The 20,683-nt window shown below is 44.9% G+C and overlaps 1 protein-coding gene across 1 annotated transcript in view; it reads left to right on the forward strand.

The window, feature by feature from the left end:
* Positions 1-586: 586 nt before the first annotated feature.
* ANO1 (anoctamin 1) overlaps positions 587-20,683 on the forward strand; it is a 71,335-nt gene continuing 51,238 nt past the window's right edge. Inside the window, exon 1 of the mRNA XM_053980189.1 lies at positions 587-754. Within this exon, the coding sequence (XP_053836164.1) occupies positions 697-754 (58 nt within the window). The 5' untranslated portion in view covers positions 587-696. The remainder of the gene's footprint in view (positions 755-20,683) is intronic.

Consider the following 20,683-nt stretch of genomic DNA (forward strand, 5'->3'; position numbering starts at 1 on the left):
TTCCAGCTGGGAATCTCGTCACCTTTCCCACCGGGGCTGTGAGAAACACGGGGAGTGTCCAGCCCGCACTTTGGGCAAGGGGGAGCGATCCCGGTGCTTCAGCAGCAGACCCAGCCTCGCTTTTCCTTTTCACCTCGGGAAAAACGGGAAGGTGCGGGAGCTTCTGGAAAAAAAAAAAAAAAAAAAGGCCTAGGAAGCGGCGCGGGGGTTCCGCCGTGCGCGGCGAGTGCGGGGCGCGGGCCGGCGGCTCCCGCCGCGCAGGGCGCGCTGACCTTTCGCGGCCGCGCTGTCCCCGCCCGCAGCTGCCGCCGTCGCTCCGGCGCCGCCGCCCCGCGCCCAAGGTCAGCCCCGCCGCCGCCGCCGCAGGTACGCGCGGGGATTGCGCGGGGATTGCGCGGGGGCGGCCGGGCGGGGAGAGCCGCGGCGTCACCGGGGAGGGAAGGGAAGGGCAGGGCGGGAGGAGGGCCGGCTCCCCGCGGAGGGCCGCGCTCCGGCGGGCCGGGCCGGCCGCCGCCCGGCGCTCGTATTTAAAGTGTGCCCGGGGGCGGCGGGGCGCTGCGCGGAGCCGCTCCCGGAGCAGCGCGCCCGCCCCGGCAGCAGCGGGGGGGTCGAGGGAGGAGGAGCGGCGAGAGGAGGGATCCTGGCAAGTTCACTTTGGTACCAAGTGGCAGGCGGGCTGCGGAGCTCGGACGGGCGATGGAGAAGGATGAGATCCACCTGCGCAGGCTGCCGGCCGCCGCGCCCTGGGGACAGCGTAAGTGTCGGCCGCCGCCGCCGCGCTGGGGAAGGTGCGGGATGAGGGCGCGCTCCTGCCCGGCCGGGGACGGGCTCGGCGGGCGGCCGCCCCGGCTGCCCCGATAAGGGATTTATTATTAGCGTTTCATCGACTATTTTTAAAAATCCAGAAATAATCGCCACAAAGTACCGGTGAAATGAAATAGCTCGTCTCCCACTTCCCGCTTTCCCCCTCCCGCCTCCCGAAGCGTAAAACAGTGTGAAGTCCTTTTAACCTATATTAATATCATAATTAAAAGCTCGTCTAACCGCAGGAAGCCAATCTAATTATGAAAAATTGCTGGAGTACGAAGTATATGTGACAAATCCTTGAGTTGATGATTGCTGTTAATTCACACCGTGCTGCGGAAGATGAGCTAAAAAAAAAACCCAACTTGCTAAATGAAATGGATCTGAGATTGTCAGTAATGTTTTTACAGAACTGACTAAATCATGTATCTCACTATCATTAACTAATGTGTTCAGCAAAATAAATTATCTATATTGGAAGGGGAAAATACATTCCTTGGCTGAGAAGTTGCAGAATGTTTGGAGCCAAAGAGCAGATCGTTTTAAGTGGTAGGGGGTGGGAATTTCCTTGGCTTCCCTCTGGAAATAAATCATGGCTCAGTGTCTGGTGCATGCATGTGCACCCACATGTGCATTTATATAAAATCTCTGTAGAGAAAACCTTCACGCACACACACTGGGACACAAATTTTGCAAGTACTATTTACTGAACGCATTTTTTTCTACTAGCTTGGAGACAATAAAACCAGAACCGAGATGCTAACCAGGAACATGCTGGAACACTTCTGATTATCCGGCTGAATTGTATACAAATGAAGTAAATTTAGCATGGCACCATTTATAAATTCCATGCTTTACAATCAAAATTCCAAATCTAGCTGTTTGCAGCTAAGAATAGCGCGGGGAGCCCTTTTCTTTACTCCCTCTTTTTGGATTCCCACGAAAACCGTTATCCTAGAGCCTGCTCATTAAATAGCCAAATATTTCACTGGAGTTCAGCCCATTTCTAGAAGAAATGCTGTTTACTCATCAAACCTAGCTGGCCAGAGTGCTCAGAATTTAAACTTTTTCTTTTATGTCTGACACAAAACAGGTGGGCTTTATATCTAAGGAGCAGGGGACAGGGTTTCTGCATGACACAGGTTGTCCCATCTTAACTTCTTCCTGGAAATAAGGAGCTCCAACTTTGCACAACTGCAGTGGAAGGCAAGTAGATCATGGGAAGCTGAAGTGTTGTGGCAGTACATTAACAGAGATTATCAGTAAGAGGACTAAATGATAAAATGGCACTGGGAACTACCATTACTCATGGGCCAGGTGGCAATTTATCACAAGGTAATAGCAGCGATAGGGTGGTGAGAGTCCTGAGAAATCATTTGAGTGGCTTTTTATCTTTGAGAAGCACAGTCTTTTACAGTGACATTATTTAATTTACTGAATCACCCCTTAGCAGCACGAACAGCTTCATGGATGAGTTCAAGGAGCAGTTTTGTTCTTGGCAGCGTGTGTTTGTATTTCTGTTGATAACCTATCCAAAAGAGCTTGTTTGTAAAAGCTGTTTCTAAAACAAAGCTCCTGTCTAATGACATAGCAGCATTTGTGGTATAAATTCACTTTGTGACTTACTGGAAAGACACATGGAGAACCATCCTAGAAGTTTTTGCGCTCAAAAAAATCCTCCTGCAGACAGCAAAGGAAACCCGCTCGGTGCAAGGAGTTAGGCAGAAGTTGGGCGCAGAGAAGGGATGATGGAAGACAGCAAAGCAGAAGGGAAACTGTGCTCCCCTGAGCTCTGGGTAGATACTATGTGTTGCCTAAATCCAAAGTACTGTTTCAGTTATCACTACCAAGGAGAAAAGTGAGCTCAACACATTATTTTTGGCCCTGTCGGTGGCATGAAAGGACAGGTGTCCTGAGCTTCATTTGTGCCCTGAGGAGCCAGGCACCACAGCTGATGCCTGCCAGCTTATTCTGGTGCCCACTCCTTCTCTGTGCATGGTGTAATGAGTGCATCTGGTGAGGATGGGGTGAGGGTCACAACTGGGGTGGGCTTTGGGGCAAGGGAGGGGCATGTTGGCTCCTGAAAGGACCATGGTGATATCCTGCCACAGCAGAGAAAAGCTTGGAGGCACTGGGACAAGTGCCCGGGTCTAAGCCCAGCTTTAGAAGTCAAACCTTTACCCCTTAACCTTTCAGCAGTCAAAAATCCTCTAAGCAAACATCTGCCCCCTTTGAAAACAAACTTAAATGCTGTCAGACCAGCGCCCCCAAAAATGAAATGTTTCTTCCTCTCTTCTCTGAAAGACCTTGTTCAGCCCAGAGCTGGGAGTTCCAGCATGTCTCCATAGGTTTCTGGGGTGTACAGCCCAGCTTCCCCTGGTAGCACTGCAGTTCTTTCCATTAACAGTAAAAATGATGGAGCATATTAAGCTAATAATTAATCAGAGATGACAAGGGACTAATAACTGTATTGATTTAATTAGGACTTCTTTTCCAGCTCTGTAACTTGCAGTCATGCACATCATTAACTTAATATTTTAATTTGTCGTAATAACTTATTAATTCCTGGGGGCGAGCGTGCACACGGCCGGGGCAGCGGCTCTGACTTGGCACCGGACTGCAGGCATGTGCCACGGGAAGCATTCCCTGTCCTGCCCCAGGCTGGCAGCAAGCAGGGCAGCCTGGCAATCACTGGGAGCTCTGACAAGGCATCAGGGTGTGGGAAACGGGGCATCGTGGAGCAGCTGTGGTGGATGTGCTGGGAGGATGGTGGAGAGCTCTGGGGCCACACGCTGAGGTTGCATGGGTGTGTGATGTGAACTATGGGGGAAAGCAATGTGCCAAAACAGAAGCAGGCAGCAGGGTAACCCTGGGAAGCAGCAGTGTTTGTTGGCATCGGGAAGGGAAAAATGTCCCTTTTGACTCGAATTGCACCCTTTGGGTTCTGGCAGTTTTGAGAAAAGGAAATGCTTGGGGATGTGCTGTGGTTGGAAAATAAGGCTCACTTTTAATTATGATCACTTTGGGGAGAGGAAGAAAGGAAGGGCTGTGACAGGCATGAAAACCTTGAGGACTTTACTGTGTGAAAGGCTGATGAAAGCCAAGTTTGGCCCCACTCCATTTTATTGGTGATACTTGGCACTAACCAGGGCACGTTTGACATCTTACACAGCTGGGTCCTGGGCAAGATCCCCTGGGATACAGCTCTGACCAGAAACCTCTCCAGCAGGAAGGAGCTGTTCTCACAGAGATCATAGTGCTGAAGAGGTGCTCGTATCACACTGTACAGCAAAGTCTGTGACTCCTGGGGAAAGAGATCCCCTTAGCCTCTACACAGAGCTCAGCAGCCTGCTCCCTCTTGTCCAGGTACTCGTGAATCTTTGCCCTGTGCCTTTGGAGGCCTGGTCCCTCTGCTAATATCCTCATTTGCCACAGAGGGCAGTCAGCACAGGGATGAGATCTGGGAAAGGCAAAGGCACCAAGCAGGATCCAGAGGAAAGCCTGTCCAAAGTCCTTGGCAGTGTCCTCAAGCAAGATGACTGGGAATTTGAAGTACATCTACACTATCAAAACTTGCATTTCATATAGAATTGTTGGCGTGAGTGCACCGCTGGTTCAGTGAGGTCCAGGAATGGAAGTCACCACTCTCCTTATTTCTTATGAGTGTTTTCAGGGATTCTGACAAAGCCCTTCTGCTCACAGCCTCACATTTTATTACACAAGCCAAGTCAGCAAAGTGGGATGAAAGAGCTCTGTATGATTTCTGAGACTGCAGAAGGTGTTCAGCTGGTGTGGCATTATTCACCTCCCCGACCTCACCCATGTTTGCAGCCAAACTGGAGATCAGGACAAGACTTGCAGTTCTGTCATAGGTACAAATCCCAAGGGGAGGGGGCTTTACAAATGACAAATTTTCAGGGGTTGGCAGCTTTGCTGGGGCCCTGTCACGGGGTTATTTTCAGTGGTGCTAAGTCATCTTGTGCCAGCTGTTAGATCTGAGCAATGCCACTAACACTGCGCCACTTTGTTCTGGTGCTTTGAAGAGCACAGAGATAGTGGTGTCTCCATTGTTCCTGCGAGGTAATTTATGGTCAATGTGGGCCTTTTAGCAACAACCACAATGTCTGCCTGGCTCGGGAGGCTGGGAATGCACAGGAAGCAGAGCTCCTCTGCATTAGTCACCAGGCTGCGTCCTGGGCGAGCCCACATGCCCTCAGGGAAATAGACTCTTATTTATTTGGTTTAGCCTTTGATTTGTATCCCTCATCCCTCTATTTCTGAAAGTAGTACTACATCTTGGTGGGAGGGCCAGCCCTTCTCCCTGCCCCCTGACCCCCCTGCACCTTTAGCCTTTCTCTGCAGCAGCTGACCTGTGTCCCCTCTCCGTCCTCATCTCGCCTTTGTTCCATGCCTTTGTGCTGCTCCATGTGTTCTGTGCTCCAGCTTCCTTTGCTCTTTCCCGTGGCTTGTCCCTGCCTCTCCTCTGTGACTGGCCCACATGCTAGTGTTTGCTGTCTTCTTCAGACTCCCACAGTTCACATTTTTTGAACCTTCTGTGGCAGTCTGTCCTTCCAGCCATTATGGAAACTATTTCCAGATTTGAACTGATGGAAAGATAGCAGTAACACCAGACCCAGTGTCATTCCTCCTTAATATCTTTGCCTGCTTACCTTATCTACATATCTGATTTATTCTTGGCAGCTCTATCTGTGCAAGGACCTGGATGGACATTCTTATTCCTATCAGTGGTATATTAATAATGTATACAATTACTGAGATGGCCTTTCAGACTGCAGCTCTGAAAGGCAGAACCTTTTCTTTTTTTAAACTGACATAAACACCTATGACTTTTTCCACACAAGTGTAAGTGCTCTGAGGGAGTTTTAAAACCTAAACTCTGTTATGAGAAGCCTAAGTGGTTAGCAGGCATTAACTGCTCTTTTCATATCCTATAAATTATTGGACTTCTACCGTGACATTAGTGATACACAACAATCTGAGTTACATATTCCTGGCTCCCAGTCCTGCTGGTTTACCTCTCCCTCTATTTGTATCCTGATGAGTACAGACTAAAACAAGAAAAATCTCTGTTTTCTAAACATGTTGCAAAATATTTGGTGGCCCTTGTACATCTTCATTGACGTCAACTGATATCCTGCTTGCAGAACAAGCTTGCGATGTGCAATAGGGATCCATGTGTTGATAAATAAGGTTTACTAAGAGAAAATGTGCCAGGGTGAGAGAAATACATTTCACAGTATTCAATTAATGAAAAAAGGAAAAGTCTAGCAACTAAATTACATTTTCAGAGCAGATTCAGGACACACTGTTAAAAATTGAATAGGAAAAGTGAGCAGATAGTGACTTCAGTGACATCATGGAGGTAAAATAATGAACTCTGAATACATTTTAAAACTCTACTTTTCAACATGATATTGGAGGAGTTCTATAATCTTTCTTAAGAAGTGAAAGGGAGCCAAGGTGGAAGTTTCAGGGCTAAGCATCATTCAAAGCTTTAGAGTTTTTACTGCTTTGAGGTAAGGGTGGTTAAAGACACTTGTCCAGAGCAGCACTGACAGTCGGAGAAAAAACCTCTTGCGTATTTGTGTCTGACCATTTGCACTTTGGTATCTTGGCTGCCCACGCACCACAAGACATGTCAGTGAGCGTGCCTTGCAATTCTTCCCGGATTTTGGAAGGCAAAGATTCAAAATATGGTGTGACTTTATGCTTGTGGTATGACTGCCCAGAAAAAAAATTAACTTCTGCGGGCTGCAAGAGATGGAAGCTTTTATGCAATCCCGTTAAATTCATCACAAGTGCGGCGCGGCGCTGTTGGCCTCAAAAGGTTTTCCGCTGTTGGATTGGTGCTGCTTTGGCAAACCAGCAAGAGGAGGGGAAGGTATGTGGGTGTCCTGAGTTCACTCAGTGTCTGGGAGTTGAGCATCCAGATCCAGATTTAATCATCATGTCTTTGGTTTTGATTAGCATTGCCACAGTCACAGAATCCCAGGGTGGTTTGGGTTGGAAAGAGCCTTGAAAATCATCTTGTTCCACCCCCTGCCATGGGCAGGGACATCTTCCACTATCCCAGGTTGCTCCAAAGCTTGTCCACACTGGTCTTGGACACTTCCAGGGATGAAGCAGCCACAGATTCTCTGGGAATCTGTTTCAGGGCCTCATCACCCTCAGAGAGAACCATTCCTTCCCAATATCCCATCTGAACCTGCCCTCCCTGTTTGAAGCCATTCCCCAAGGGCACTCCAGGCCCTTGTCCAAAGTCCCTCTCCAGCTCTCCTGGAGCCCCTTTAGCCCCTTTAGAGACCCTAAGGTCTTGTCAAAGCCTTCTCTTCTCCTGGCTGAACAGCCCCAGCTCTCCCAGCCTGGCTCCATAGATGGCTCCAGCCCTTGGGGCACCTCCATGGCCTCCCTCTGGACTCGTTCCAGCACATCCACATCCTTTCCATGCTGGGGCCCCAGAGCTGGATGCAGTGCTCCAGAGTAGAGGTGCAGAATCCCCTCCCTCACCCTGTTTGCCACGCTGGTTTTGTGGCACCCCAGGACATGTTTGGGTTTTTGGGCTGCCAGCACACCTTGACAGCTCAAGTTGAGCTTCTCTTCAGCCAGCAACCCCGAGTCCTCCTCCTCAGGGCTGCTCTCAGTCCATTCTCTGTATCTGGGGATTGCCCAAGCCAGGATGCAGGACTTGGGCTGTCCATTTAGAGAAGGCAATCTGGACTTGGGCACGTTTTTCCTGGTGTTTGAGCTGGTGTGGGCACTGCTGATGGAAGGTGTGTAGGCAGCACACACTTTTCCTGTTCATTTCCTAGTTTGTGATGTACCAGCTGGTGCCAAGGTGCATCTGTAGGGAGGAATCTACTGCAGGACCACTGGAAGGGGGAGACCAAGCAACTGCAGCCTGTGTGATGACAGCACCCTTTCCTGCTAGTGGAAATGACTCCGTTATTGTCTGTATCCTGTGTTCCTGGCACGGAGTCTGGGACTGGTCTAAAGAAGGCAAATGCTTCTCTGTGAGTAGTCTGAATGCTGGTATGTGGTCAGCAAACCCCATCCAGATGCTTGTATCTCACTGCAAACTTTTGGATGTTCTTCTTCTGATGAATGGCAAGAACAGGTTACTAAAAATAAATTAATGGTTTTCCCTTTTTACTTCCTGTGACTTAATACACTTTATTTATCTATATAGCTACTAGTCATCATCATTCTTCAGCTCACAAGAGTATAAACAGAAATGAGCCTGAGTCACAAAGTAAGGATGTGGAGCCAGGCTTTTTCCAGGATTTTCGCCAGGTGTAGGAGTTGCAGCTCCGGGGTCAGTGAGGGAAAGGGCTGGCTCTGGGGTTGTGCCTCAGGGGTCTCACATGGCATGGGCAGCATGTAGGGGAAAGCTGCTTTCTGCATCTGCCTCCAATGTGGTAAGACCTTGCAGATCTGTGTAAAGAGTTAAAATAAAATCATTAGCAGTGGAATTCTTAAGGTTAATTGATCACTGAAGTAATAAAAGTGAGATTCCGGTCAATTATTCCTCTCACACTATTCCTAAGGTTCATCAGACCAACATCCAAAGCGACACTTGCTTTTCTTTAATCAGCTCAAGCAATGTATGTTCACAAATTTATTCTCCTAGGGCATACAATCAATTCATCATGCTTCTGCCCCCAGCCAACCATAAATTTGAATCAAACATATCTGAAAATAAATTACTGTTATCAGGAATTTTAGGTAGAGGTCTCCTTTGGGTGAAATTTAAGGCTGCCTCTGTACAACAGTAGCAGAAGATGCTGTAATTTTGTTCACTCATTAAAAATGGTGATTAATCTAAGTTAAAACATGCTGAGCACCATTTCCTTTGCCAGGAAATATCTTGGGAGTACCTCTTTTAGTGGCAAACAGAATAATGAAGAGTGAGTGTCCATATACTCAATTTTTTTTAAATCAGCATAACTGATTGTACAGAGGGTGTGAATTGAGTAGTCCTTAACTTTCATTTCAAGGTTTCTGGGGTTTTGGGTATCAGCACTGTACTAGCAGGGTTTTGTTTGCAGGCTCCCACAATTTGCCTTTAAGGGTATAGCATTGACATTGACAGGGACATAGATTTGAAATGTTATTTCATCTTTGAATCTTTATTGCTGTCAATAATCCATTTGCCAGAAAGCTGAGGCCAGCTAAAGGCACGAGAGAGCAGCTTGAGGTACGTTGCCAGGACACACTTCAGCTAACAGAGACAACTCTTCCTATGCTACGGATTTCATATTCAGTCATTTTGGAGAAATATTTGACTTCATGTGCCCTGAGGTGTTAGATGATGTTTGGGCTCTTGAAACAGGAACAGATCCTGTTTCTGAACAATTGTACTCAAGGATACACAGGAAATCCTCCTTTAACTCCCAGGTTAGGAGGCTGAACACCAAAATCATGTCCCAGCCCTTTTGTATATGCTTTAGAAGGTATTTCTGTATCCACAGATCTTGGAGGACTTCACAAACTTTAGGGAGACATTGTGAGAGCCCATCACTCCATCTGCATTGCATTCAAGTTGCAGAACTTCTGGCATATGACAAGAATGAATACGTTGAATTTATGGGTTTGACAGGCAACAGAGAACAAGAACTGTCATTTTAGTTCACTTGAAATGGATCCAGCTGAGAGAAGAGAACATTTGTCCCCGGTAAGACCCTGTGCACTGTGTAGGTGAGGAAGAAGCAGAGTGCTCTGTGTCTGGCCCAGATCAAACAGGGTAAAACTGTTTGAGGTGCTCCTTACTTCAGAAATGGAGTTTGAACTATCAGGCCATGCTTATTCACTCTGCTGCTTACTTTGTAGGGGACTGAGGAATGCCATCACACTGAAAAAATTAAATAGCTTATTTTGTAAATTTGCAGCTGATCATTTTCTTTTGAGAATGAATCTGCTTTCTCAAACACACTGAAAATAATGACAAGTCATTGGCTGCAAGAGAAATTGTGCTCTGTTCTTATAGTGCCATAATGACTTGTCTTTTGTGTGTTGTGATAAAGTATTTTTGATTAATCTTAACCATTTGAGCCCATCTAACAATATAAATGAATAGTTGGATAATGAAAACCAGAGGCCATCTACTAATTACCAGAGGAATAGCAGAAACAGGTTTTGGTTTAGATTTTAAACATCATTACATACCAGAGGCATAGAAATCAAATCTAAGCCTTTTAAAGCTAGTAGTTCCTAAATGGCAGATGAAATAATTTAATTTTTAAAGCTTCTCTTTGTAGCATCTCGCTAAGAAACTCTCAGTTAAAAGAACCAGATTATCATTTCCAAAATAAGATATTTGTTGTCTTGATAATATAAATTAATGAAAGCTTTCCTTTTTCTCCCTCTTCAGTACATTTTCTCAGAATAGCTCCTGGGGGCTGTGTCCTGCGATTCCCTGTGCCCTCTGGCCCTCATCCAGAGAAGCACTTAAGTGTACAAATAGCCCTGGTTTTGGTGGCAAGTGGGCAGCTGAGCAGGAGACCCTCCCGTGTGCCCCAACAGCTTCCATGCCTCTGTGTCTGAGGGAAATCTGCAGCAGCTTCCCACCCTCCACAGCGCTTTCTCCACCTGGCATGAGCAGCATTTAACTGCCCAGCCCTGCCCCTTATTCACTGTGCATCTGTGCGAGGGGTTTTAAGGATTCTTTAGCTGAAGTGAAGATCTCTGCCTTTTGGGGAGCTTCTCACGAGCTCTGCTCCAGTGGAGGCTGTGCCATCCAGTTTGGAAACCATGTCTAATGGTAGCTGAAGATTTCAGCTCCTCATCTGTCACAGCACTAAATCTTTAAAGCAAAACCCAGTTGAAGCAGTTCCTGGGAGCTTGTGATTGATTTCAGTCCAGCAATTACTCAGTATTGACTGACTTGAGCGGGTTTTCCGTCAGGAGCAGAGTTGTTTGCGGGAAGTTTCATGTTTTTCCTGTGGCAAATTAAGTCAGGGACTCTATAAACATATTTCAACCTCAATGTGAACGATCTGATGTTAAAACAAAAAAAAAAAAAGCTTTTAAATCCCACGGATTGTATGTGTGTAGTCATTTAATAATGTAAGGAGGTAGATAAATACTTTTCATGACCAGATTATTACAGGGGAATGTCTTTCCTCTGAAGTATGGAGCAAAACAGGGAGCTAATTCCAGCTTTCACCCTTTTTTGAGTGCTCTTTCTGTTTCTTCACACCATATTTTTCTTGCCACTGCTTTCTTTGTTACTTTGTTACTTTAAAAGAAAAAAAAAAAAAAAAAAAAGATTCAATGGAAGGAGAAAAGAGGATATTAGAGAAACAAAGACCAAACTGGGTAGATAAAATGTTTCAGCTATCCACAGGCAGGAAATCTGAGCTTTTCTGGAACCTGAATGAGTCCTGGAGCAGCTCCGTTATTTTTACATATTTATTTCCCTGTTTAACTGTTCTGCCTGTTTTTCCCACGTTATCATCAAAGTGGCCCCAGAAGGGACAGTTGTGAAACAGAAACTATCTGTGAGCAGAGGAACAAAAACAGAGCTTTTGTTAAGCTTGGTTTTAGCAAAAACAAACAGCTTTAATTGCCACAAGTGTTTGCAAATGTTGCTGTTCTCTTCTAAGTGTGTTTTGATATGGGAGGGAAAATAGGGAAAGGCAAGAAGAGATGTTGGTGGCAGCTCCATCTCATTGAAACTTGGATTGAGCCAGTGATGGTGGTTTCTCCCTCTTCCTACCCTGTGCCCTGGCCAGACTGCAGATAGGTTTGCAGCACTGAAGGAAAAAATAGTTCCTTGCCCTGGTTCACATGAACTGCTTTGAACTGGAACAGATGTGGATGTACAGAACTGTCTGCTCACAATGACTGTTCCATTTATAACCATGGGTTTTCTATTCAGGTCTCTTTATCATTTTAACTTATTTTCTGTTTCCACGTGCTTTTCCACAATAAAATATTCTTAACTAAATGGGTTTTCAGCTCAGATCCAAAGCCTTTGCTGGTACTATTTCTTGCTTCAACTTACAGTGCCACTGATTATTGATCAGTCACTTTTTGCTGATAGTGGTGCCCAGTGGAAGCAAGGTTGAGTTTGGTCTTGTGGGATTTGTAAGATGGGGTTCAGAATATCAGTTTATTCCCAAATCAGGGCAAAATCTAGAGTCTGATGGTATTAAAATCTCACAAGAATTATTCATAATATCCAGCTTCCAAATGGTGTTTCTGTTGATTTTCTGCTTTGTTGAACTGTGTTTGACTCTGGTGTACAAAACAAGTTTGTGTGCAGCCCAGGCCAGAATGGTTCCAGTGAGTACAGATAAGAGGTTTGGATTCAACCACAAAAATTTGGTCGATGATGTTGGGTTTGCTTTGTGTTTTCCATGAACTCGTACTCCAGGCTATGTTCATTCACTGTTTGATTTGATTAAACACTCAATAATTAATTCTGCCAATGCTCTACTGAGTAAGAGGTGAGTCCTGCAATGTGTCCTGGGATGAACAAGAGATGAAGTAAGAGATGAAATCAGTATTGGTGTTTGGGTAAAACTGATCAGTTTTGCCCCTCCAGTTCTGCACTCACTTGAGCTGACCATGTGGCCTTTATTACAAGATCAGGAATTTATTTTTTTAGAGTTATTTCAGTTTGTTCTCTGGTTCTTCTATGGAAACAGCCAGTTGTTTGTACATTGGAGACATGTACGTGTGTCAAGTTCTTTGTTTTAGTTCATTGCTTTCGGTTGACATGGAAAACAAGACTTTCATCAAAGCTGTGGAGACAGACAGGATTGTAATCTAAACCATATTAAAAGGCAAAACCCCCTGTGACCAGGGTTTTCTTAGGGTTCAGCTTTGAACTGCCCCCTGCACTTCCTTCTGGGAAGGCTGGGGATTTTTCTTCATGTCTGAAGGCACTTTTCTTTTCTGGTTGACTCAATACCACTGGGTGCAAAGAATCCCATGAAGCAGTGCTGTGTTGGTGTTGGGATGCGCCGAGGAACATCCAGGAAGGCAGGGAATTCTGGTACCCTGGCCTATGGATTCCTCACAGCATTGGGAAAGAATCATTTTGCTGTTGTTGGGCTACCATGACATCACTCAGGTTGCATTGAGACAAAAGCAAATAAAAATAGATATTCATGGTGTGGAAAAGAGAGTTTCAATTGCTCCTCAAGAAGAGATAATGAAGAAACAAAATTAATCTTTTTACTGAATCTGGTCTTAGCAATGTTAACAGGTAAGATCTCTCTCTCCATCTGTCCAGCTGATGTGGTGTAGACTGGTTTCTGACACACAGTTTGCTCTTGCTCAGACTCAAACTCTTGTGTACTTGCCCTCCTGGGTGCACCTTCCAGTGTGAAGCGTTTCTCTTGCTCTTTTCCCCTTCCCATGATCCCTACACTTTCTATTTCAATAGCTCTAGCTTGCTTTATTTGCTCAGTTTAATTTTCATTTAAAGTTTCTTCTCAGAAAAAAAAGTACAGATATTCATCTGCAAACAGTTTTAAAATCCCTCTGAATGTTTTTGGCTACACTGCAGAGGAAACCCTTTCCAGATTGCCCCCACGGCAGCACTTTTCTCCTGAGCCCTCCTGGTGTCCTTGCTCCGCCTTCCCGCAGTTTTAACAAGAATTAAAACTTCATGGGAGCATACCCAGTGCACAGCCACATCAAAGCTGTGGTCAAAGCCCAGTTTTCAAGTGGAGCTGGCAAAGCCTGGTGTTCCAGTTCTGATGTGAGATGTTCTGTAGGGGCCCTACATGCAGGGCTGGACACCAGACACCAAGTTCCAAAAAACTAATTGCTGTCTGGGCTGAGGCACCAGCTCGTTTACCCATTTCTGTAACTTGTCCACATGAGTTGTTTCATCCCTTCTTTCACCAAAGCACCACATAATTTGTCTGGTTTTAATACTGACCAGTAGTAATTCCTCAATGTGAAGAATGTGCACTGGAGGAAAATTTGTTTACAGTTATTTGATAGATCAGTTCCAGTTTTGTTCATATTTGCCAGTTTTATTGACTTTCTTTTTAAGGGAAAATAATTACATGGAGTCTGGTTTAGTTGAGGAGTTCTCTGGTTTATGTGAGGAACAGACAAAGACCTGTCACATCAGAAGGGTGAAATCAGGTGGGGGAAAGAAGTGTTCTTTCCCTGCAAGAAATAAATCAAGAGCTTCCACCCTCCAAGAGTATACAGTAATGTAACACGTGTGGGCACTAATGATAAGCAGACACATCAACAGAGGGAAGTCTTTGACAAGTTTTAGGTGTGTCACTTGGTCATGGGATGTATCTTAGAAGACAGTCTGTCACTTTTATTTCCTAATAACTTTTTGACAAGAGACAGATAATACCACAGAGTTTATTTTAGGGTAGATTGTTTAATTTTGTGTCTGTTCTTTTCCTTTCTTGGTTTCTTTCTCTTTTTTTCCTTTCTTTTTTTTTTTTTTTTTTTTCCTGATACTTTCTCTTTTTCATTAAAAAATAGCAATAGTGCCCCAGCTATTTGTGAAGTCTGGGGATATGGGGTAAGTAGCTGGTTATGTTTGGGAAGGAAGAAAGGGATGCAGAGAGCAGCTCGATGCTGTTGGAGTGTCAGTTCCTTGGATGTAGGAGATGTGCCCCCTGCTCCCATTCCTCTGCCACATGCTGTGCCCAGGAATGTAAGAGTCCTCTTGGGATCCATGTGGGAGCATCTGGGTAGTCCAGAGAAGCTGCACCTGGGGGGGAAAAGGATCTGTTTTAAAAGCTGTTGAAAGAGGGCAAATCTGGGTGATCTCTCTTTTCCAGCTTCTCGTCTTACACAGCCTGATTTGTTTTACATCTGTGGCATGATCCAGAGATAATTTTTATTTAGGGACTATTTACTCACCCCGTTTGGAGGGCACAGAAATTCGCTGTGGGAAACCGGTGCATTCCTACAGGCTGGATCTCCAGGCTGCCTCCAGGCACGTCTGAGGAGGGAGCAAGGAGTCTGACCCAGACAGAGGGAGGATAACCTAGCCCTGAAGAGTTTTCTTTCATATTCATAACTTCTGGGTTCCACTCTGGTTGGTAAAGTGTGGCTTGAGAGGCTGGTTTTGTAAATTGTGAGCCAAAGTGTGTTCTGAATCCAGCATGCTCTGCTCCAGCTGGTGTCTTGCAGTGAGGGTTTGTCAAAATTTGTGTGAACATGGGTTTCACTTTGCATTTTTTGTATTTTAGTGGTGATGCACAGCAGTGTGAGATAGGGTGAAGAAATTCTGTGGAAAAAAGGGGAAAAGACCCACCTTGCTTCACTGAATTTATACAGTAAAATGATGAACTTGCCCCATGAGGGTTATAACTCCAGCATTTCTGAGCCCTTACATCAACAAAGTGCTTTGCTTTCCATTGTGTGTGGTTTCAGGAGCAGGGACCTTAGAGCCATACCTGCTTTAGCTCATTAGGAGATCTTGCCCCATCCTCAGCATTCTCTTGCTTCAACACTTGATCAATCACTTATTGGTTGAGTCTGCTTCATGAAGCCTTTACCTTTCCTTGGACGTGGTAGTGCTGTTTCATTCCACCCTAATTTACTCTACAATCATATACCTTAAAACTTCAATCCTGTCATTCCTTCCTCTATCCCTGTAAAACTTTAACTCATCCAAAACTCCAGATAAAAGGGAACAGATGGGTGTGTACCTGGATGATTAAAACTTGCTAAATCTTTCAGAGAGCACTTATCTCTTAAATGCTTTATTCTTTATGAGGGAATAACTCATAGCTCCACCAGGAAAAAATAAATGCTGCCATCAAGTAAAAATCAGTGTGGAGTAAGTGAAACTGATAGTTCACCAAAGTATGTGTTGTAGTTTGGAAATGCCTGTGAGAGGCTGTCACTGAGAACAGGCCAAAAATGGAACCTGGAGGAAAAATTAGAAAGGAGGTGGAATGTTATTAAAGCTATAATTATAAACATAGGGGGCACTCTGATATTGTTTCTCCTCTATAACATTTCCATGTGAACAGAGCTTGCTGCCTGGGAGTTTGCTTTGTGGGCTCCAGGAATCCTTTTTTTAGGGTAGAGGAGAAGGTGAATGTTGTCTCAGCAGATTTATGTGTTCAAATAATGAATTTGGACCTTAAGAATTATGACCTGTCAGATTTCTAGTATTTCTGTAACCAGTAGGCAGTAATTGATTGAAAGAAATATGGGCTGCAAAAATATTTGACTCCCTACTGCTTCAGAAATGTGAAATCCCTGAAATTTGCTCCTGGAATCACACAGTGTGTGAACACAGTCCATCATCCAGCACGCAGATGGCAAATGTTTGTGAAAAGGGCTTTAGAGAAGTATTTCTGCCTGTTTTCCTTGGTGCTGGCTGCTGTTGCACCCTGAAAATAAAATGAGAGCTGTTTCCTTTGCCTCTTAAGGAAAGGAAACCAATGTTTGTGATGGTGCATGTTCAGATTTCATGTGCTGCGTGTTTGGTTGGTTCCAGAAGCACTCCAGGGGATGGACTCCAGCAGGAAATAAACGGTGTGGGCACCTGGAAGGAGCCACCCTGCAGGTGACAGCTGTGCTCTGTCACCTGGGGTGAGAGGAGCCCAGCGTGGTGGCCCTGCTGGTGGCCCAGCGTGGGAGCTGGAGCAGCATTGGGCCCTCAGTGCTTATTCCATGTAATTAAACACTCCAACAGCGTCCATGGGCAGCAGCTGTTTTGAAAATGACATGATGGACACGTGTCAGGACATTCTGGTGGCAGCAAGCCCATGCATGCTTGCAACTGAGAGCGCCCCGTGTCCCCTTTGATGCCCCACTCTGTGCCCTGGGTCAAATGTCCTTAAGGGTGGCCACGTTAATGAGGACCACTGGTTAATTTGCTTAAATTTGAAAAGCTGTCCTTCCTGGGGTATGGATGTAACAGGGAACATGAGTAGCTTCGTCCAAGGCTGTTCCCATGTGCTCTGCTCATCCCTGGAGTTGTCACACACACTCTTAGCCCCTCTTCAGCAAAATAATTAAAACCATCGAGCCACAGGCTCTTCTCCATCCTCCAAAGTGTTTAAATTTAATGGCCAATTTCATTAACAGTCCAATAGGTGCTGGCACATATTGTTGCTGAAGGGCAGTCCTGGCAGCATGTGCTGTCTTGTAGTTTATATAGAGAGAGTGCTCTAAAAATTTATGTTAATTTTTTTGTGGAGCTCATGGACCTCTTCCAGTTGTGTTCTCCATGCCCTCAGATGGGACTTTCATAGGAATTTTAAACTTCAGAGCACAGGAAATGTGAATAGGAAATGTGGGGGGGAAACACTTTTTGTTGTTAATAGCATTTCTGAATTTTCATCATATTTTGAAGATTATCATGTGTTTTTTGATGCCCAGCAAAAGTCACATCATGATACTGGGGAAATCCACTTCCCATGGCTTGGCTGCAGAGTGAAAATGAAGTGTATCACACCGACATTTCTTCTTGTGTAAATGGATGGATTGATGGTGATGTTGGAATGACTCTTTCCCGCCCTGTGGTGGTTTTTGTCTTCACATATTTCATTCAGCTGCAGTTTTAGAAAAACTTTACCTGTCTTTTTAGTTGTGCCTTTAGCTGTCTTTTTAGTTCTTTATTTTGTTTTAGGTGACTTTCTGGTGAAGGGTGTTACAGGAAAATATTTTACTGCTAAACGGGAGCATAAGGAAGTATGTTTGGAGAAGCTTGAAAGTCTCCAAATTTCCGTCCTTTTGCTTTCCTATCACTACTGATGCTTTTGGGAGCACCTTTTCCGCTTGGTCCCACAGCTTAGTCAGTAATGAACCAGACCTACCTATCCTGAGAAATCTTCATTAGCATCAGCAAGACAAACGGCCTGCTGAAATATCCCCAGGTTTGTGTTCTCCATCAGGACTGACGCGTTTTGCCCTTAGTGTTGTGCCTGCTGGTGGGAGCAGGAGCTGGCAGTGTGATCTACTCTGTGCCTGTGAATCAAATCGCACTGAGTCAACAGGCACCCCAGCCAATCCAGGCTGCAAACGGGATTGTTAACAATGATTTCAGTAAAATTTGGCATTTGGGTTTAGCTTGTGTGAAGGAGAAGTGGTTTTAAAGCCTCTTCAACAGGGGAGATTTAACTGAAGAGCAGGGGTTTGGGTTTGTTTCTTTTTTTATTTTAATCCATGTTTGTGTTCTGCTCCACCGTGTGTTTATTTTAAAATCTGCTTGTGCATCAACACATTCTCAATCTGAAATGTAGATCTCAGACTGACATGTTTTAAATGTTTGAACTGCATCCAATTTTAAAGTACCACAGTTATCTAAGAAGTACATCAAAGTTTCCTGCAGTGTTCATTTCTCATTATTATCTGTTCTGGAGCACTGATTGTTTTTCGGTATAATTAGTGTAAGTTCTCCTTTTGATCTCCATGTCAGATGTGCTCTCATGTTTACAGAGAAGAATCTCCTCCAGGTTTACTCCTAAGTTTTACTGTGTAAAACCCAAACTTCTGCCCCGATTCCACAGTTTTAGGTATTGGATCTGTGTAGTGTCAGGCCACTCAAAAGTATTGGTTTCATTTGCTTCGAGTACGGTCACACATGGTTTGTATTTCCATCAAATTCCTCAAAAAAAAAAGCACCCAGAGGGGTTAATGGCAGCTCTGTTCCTCTATGCCAACTTTAGGCTGGACATGGCAGGACAGTTGATAATAGATTGAAAATAAAGCTTGCTGGTGACAGATTGACCCACCAAAACTTTCTTGAAACTTGAACCAGTGAAGTCAGTGCCTCCCCCTTCAGCTTTTTGTGTCTGTGGAGGTTTGGATCTGGTACCAGCAGCCTTAAATCTTGCACTGTTAAAGCAGACTTGTTGCTTATCTTCCTGGAAAAGGATGTGCTCCCAGGGCTGGAGATGAGAACCAGACAAGTGCAAAATCCTCCATCTGGGCAGGGATAATTAGCCAGTTAAATGGTAGTTCCTCAGAGAAGGGTTTAGGACTCATAAACTAAACATAAATCCACAATATCTCTGTGTAGGGAACATGCAGTAATGCTGCTCAGGGCTGGAAAAGCCTGACCTGGAGTACTTTAGCCTGTTTCAAGCATCTTTTCACAAGAAAAATGTGTAGCATATAGCCTAAAGCAACAAAAATGAAAAGAAATCCAGGGAAATATGTCTTGGAAGAAAGTAGACGAAGAGAGGCATCTGGCCAGTGGGGTTTGCAAATTTCCCTTTGGGTTTCTGGATAGAGTTGTTGGTTTTGGGGCAATATTTATCACCCTTGTCCTAGTGTGAGGTGCCTTATGCTGATGCTGAATTTTGTTTGTAACTCAGAGGGAAAAGCCCATCCTGACAAGAGAGGAGAGGGAACAGTGGGAAACCCTCTGTTCAAGCGTGGCCTCTGTGCCAGCTGCTCTCAGGAACTCCTGGGGTCACCATGTCCAAATCTTTGCTATTTCGGGCAACCACATCACAGAATGCCATTCATAAATTTCTCAAGTACCATTACAAAAATAGTTGGTGGTTGGGTTTTGTTTTTTTTTTGTTTTGTTTTGTTTTGTTTTGTTTTGTGGTGGTTTTTTTTTTGTTTGTTTGGTTGGGTTTTTTTGCCAGTTTTTTATTGGTTTGGGGTTTTTTTTGCCACTATTGCCTTGGCATGAACCTTTGCTTTGAACCTCATCTCTAATGACTGCTTTTGAGTGTTTTAAATGTTAATTAATCACTTGTGCACTTTATTTGTCCTTCATTACCCTTTGTCTTCTTGACTATCCAGTGTAGGATGGGGAAAGTGGGTAATGAGGGGGTAGATTTTTAGTTCTTTTATTGTGTCCTAGGAAGAGAAGCTCCTCCCTCCATCACTGCCACAACCCCCTCTGTCATTTTGCATCTGTTTAAATTTGAGTTCCTGTGTCTGACACAGCGGGTGATGTGTGCTGCAGGCAATATCCCAGAAAAAAAGCTGCTCGTTCATCTTCGCTGGACATACCATAAGTAGTAATTCTATTTTCCTTTTTCTCAGCTGTTTCTCACAGAGGGACAGTTCTACTGCCACAGAATGAAGGAATCCTGAGGCACCTGCAATGCCAGAAGGTGCTGGCAGGTGACAGCTCTGGAGAAGATTAGGAGCAGCCTGTCTTTGAGCAGAACACTTCACACAGTGCTGGGAGCTCTGACGGGCTTGTTGAGGCTCTACAGTCATGAGAAAGATATTTTTGTGGGTGTTCCTTGAAAGGGAGGAGCCGTGCTGTGTTTGGGCACAGGGTGCACAGGCACTGGGTGTGCAGTTTCACCTTAAGGTGTTGGCTTCCAGTTGGTTGGATACTGCTTTCTGCAGCTCTGCTCTGAGAGCTCCTCTACTACCAGTGGTGGCTGGAAGTTCTCAACACCAAGTGTCTCCCAAAACCCAGACAGTGGGATGTCAGCAGAAACAGATTCAGTTTTGGCATCTAAAAATTAAGGAGAGAGCAGAACTGTCAGTAAATGGTGCAACCAATTATATCCTTACCCAAACCAGAAGAGCCTCCAGCTCAAGGGCAGGATGGGCAGAATTTGTAAATCTTCCAGCTGTGTGGTGTGCCCCAGTGGTGTTGGTGGATTAATGAAAGATAAATGGCTGTCTTCACCAAAAGATCCCTTTCCCCCCCCCTCTTTTTTCCTTCAGGCACAGCAGCAGCACAGCCAGTGCCTTTGGTTGTGCTGCTACAAAGTGTTTCCATATTTAAACAGTGCTCCAGATTGTTTATTGACGTGGATAAGTGATACAGCATCCGAACCTCTGGGAATCGCACCATGAATTTCCCAAATAAATAGGCATAAAGGAGAGAAGCCAAACAGGATATAGGTGCTCAAAAGACTCTCGATCAGTGAGAAGTGTGCCTTTCTGTCAAAACAGCAAGACTTTGTTTTACCATGAAAACTAGCAT

Source organism: Vidua macroura, chromosome 6, assembly GCF_024509145.1.
Source record: "Vidua macroura isolate BioBank_ID:100142 chromosome 6, ASM2450914v1, whole genome shotgun sequence".
NCBI lineage: Eukaryota > Metazoa > Chordata > Aves > Passeriformes > Viduidae > Vidua > Vidua macroura.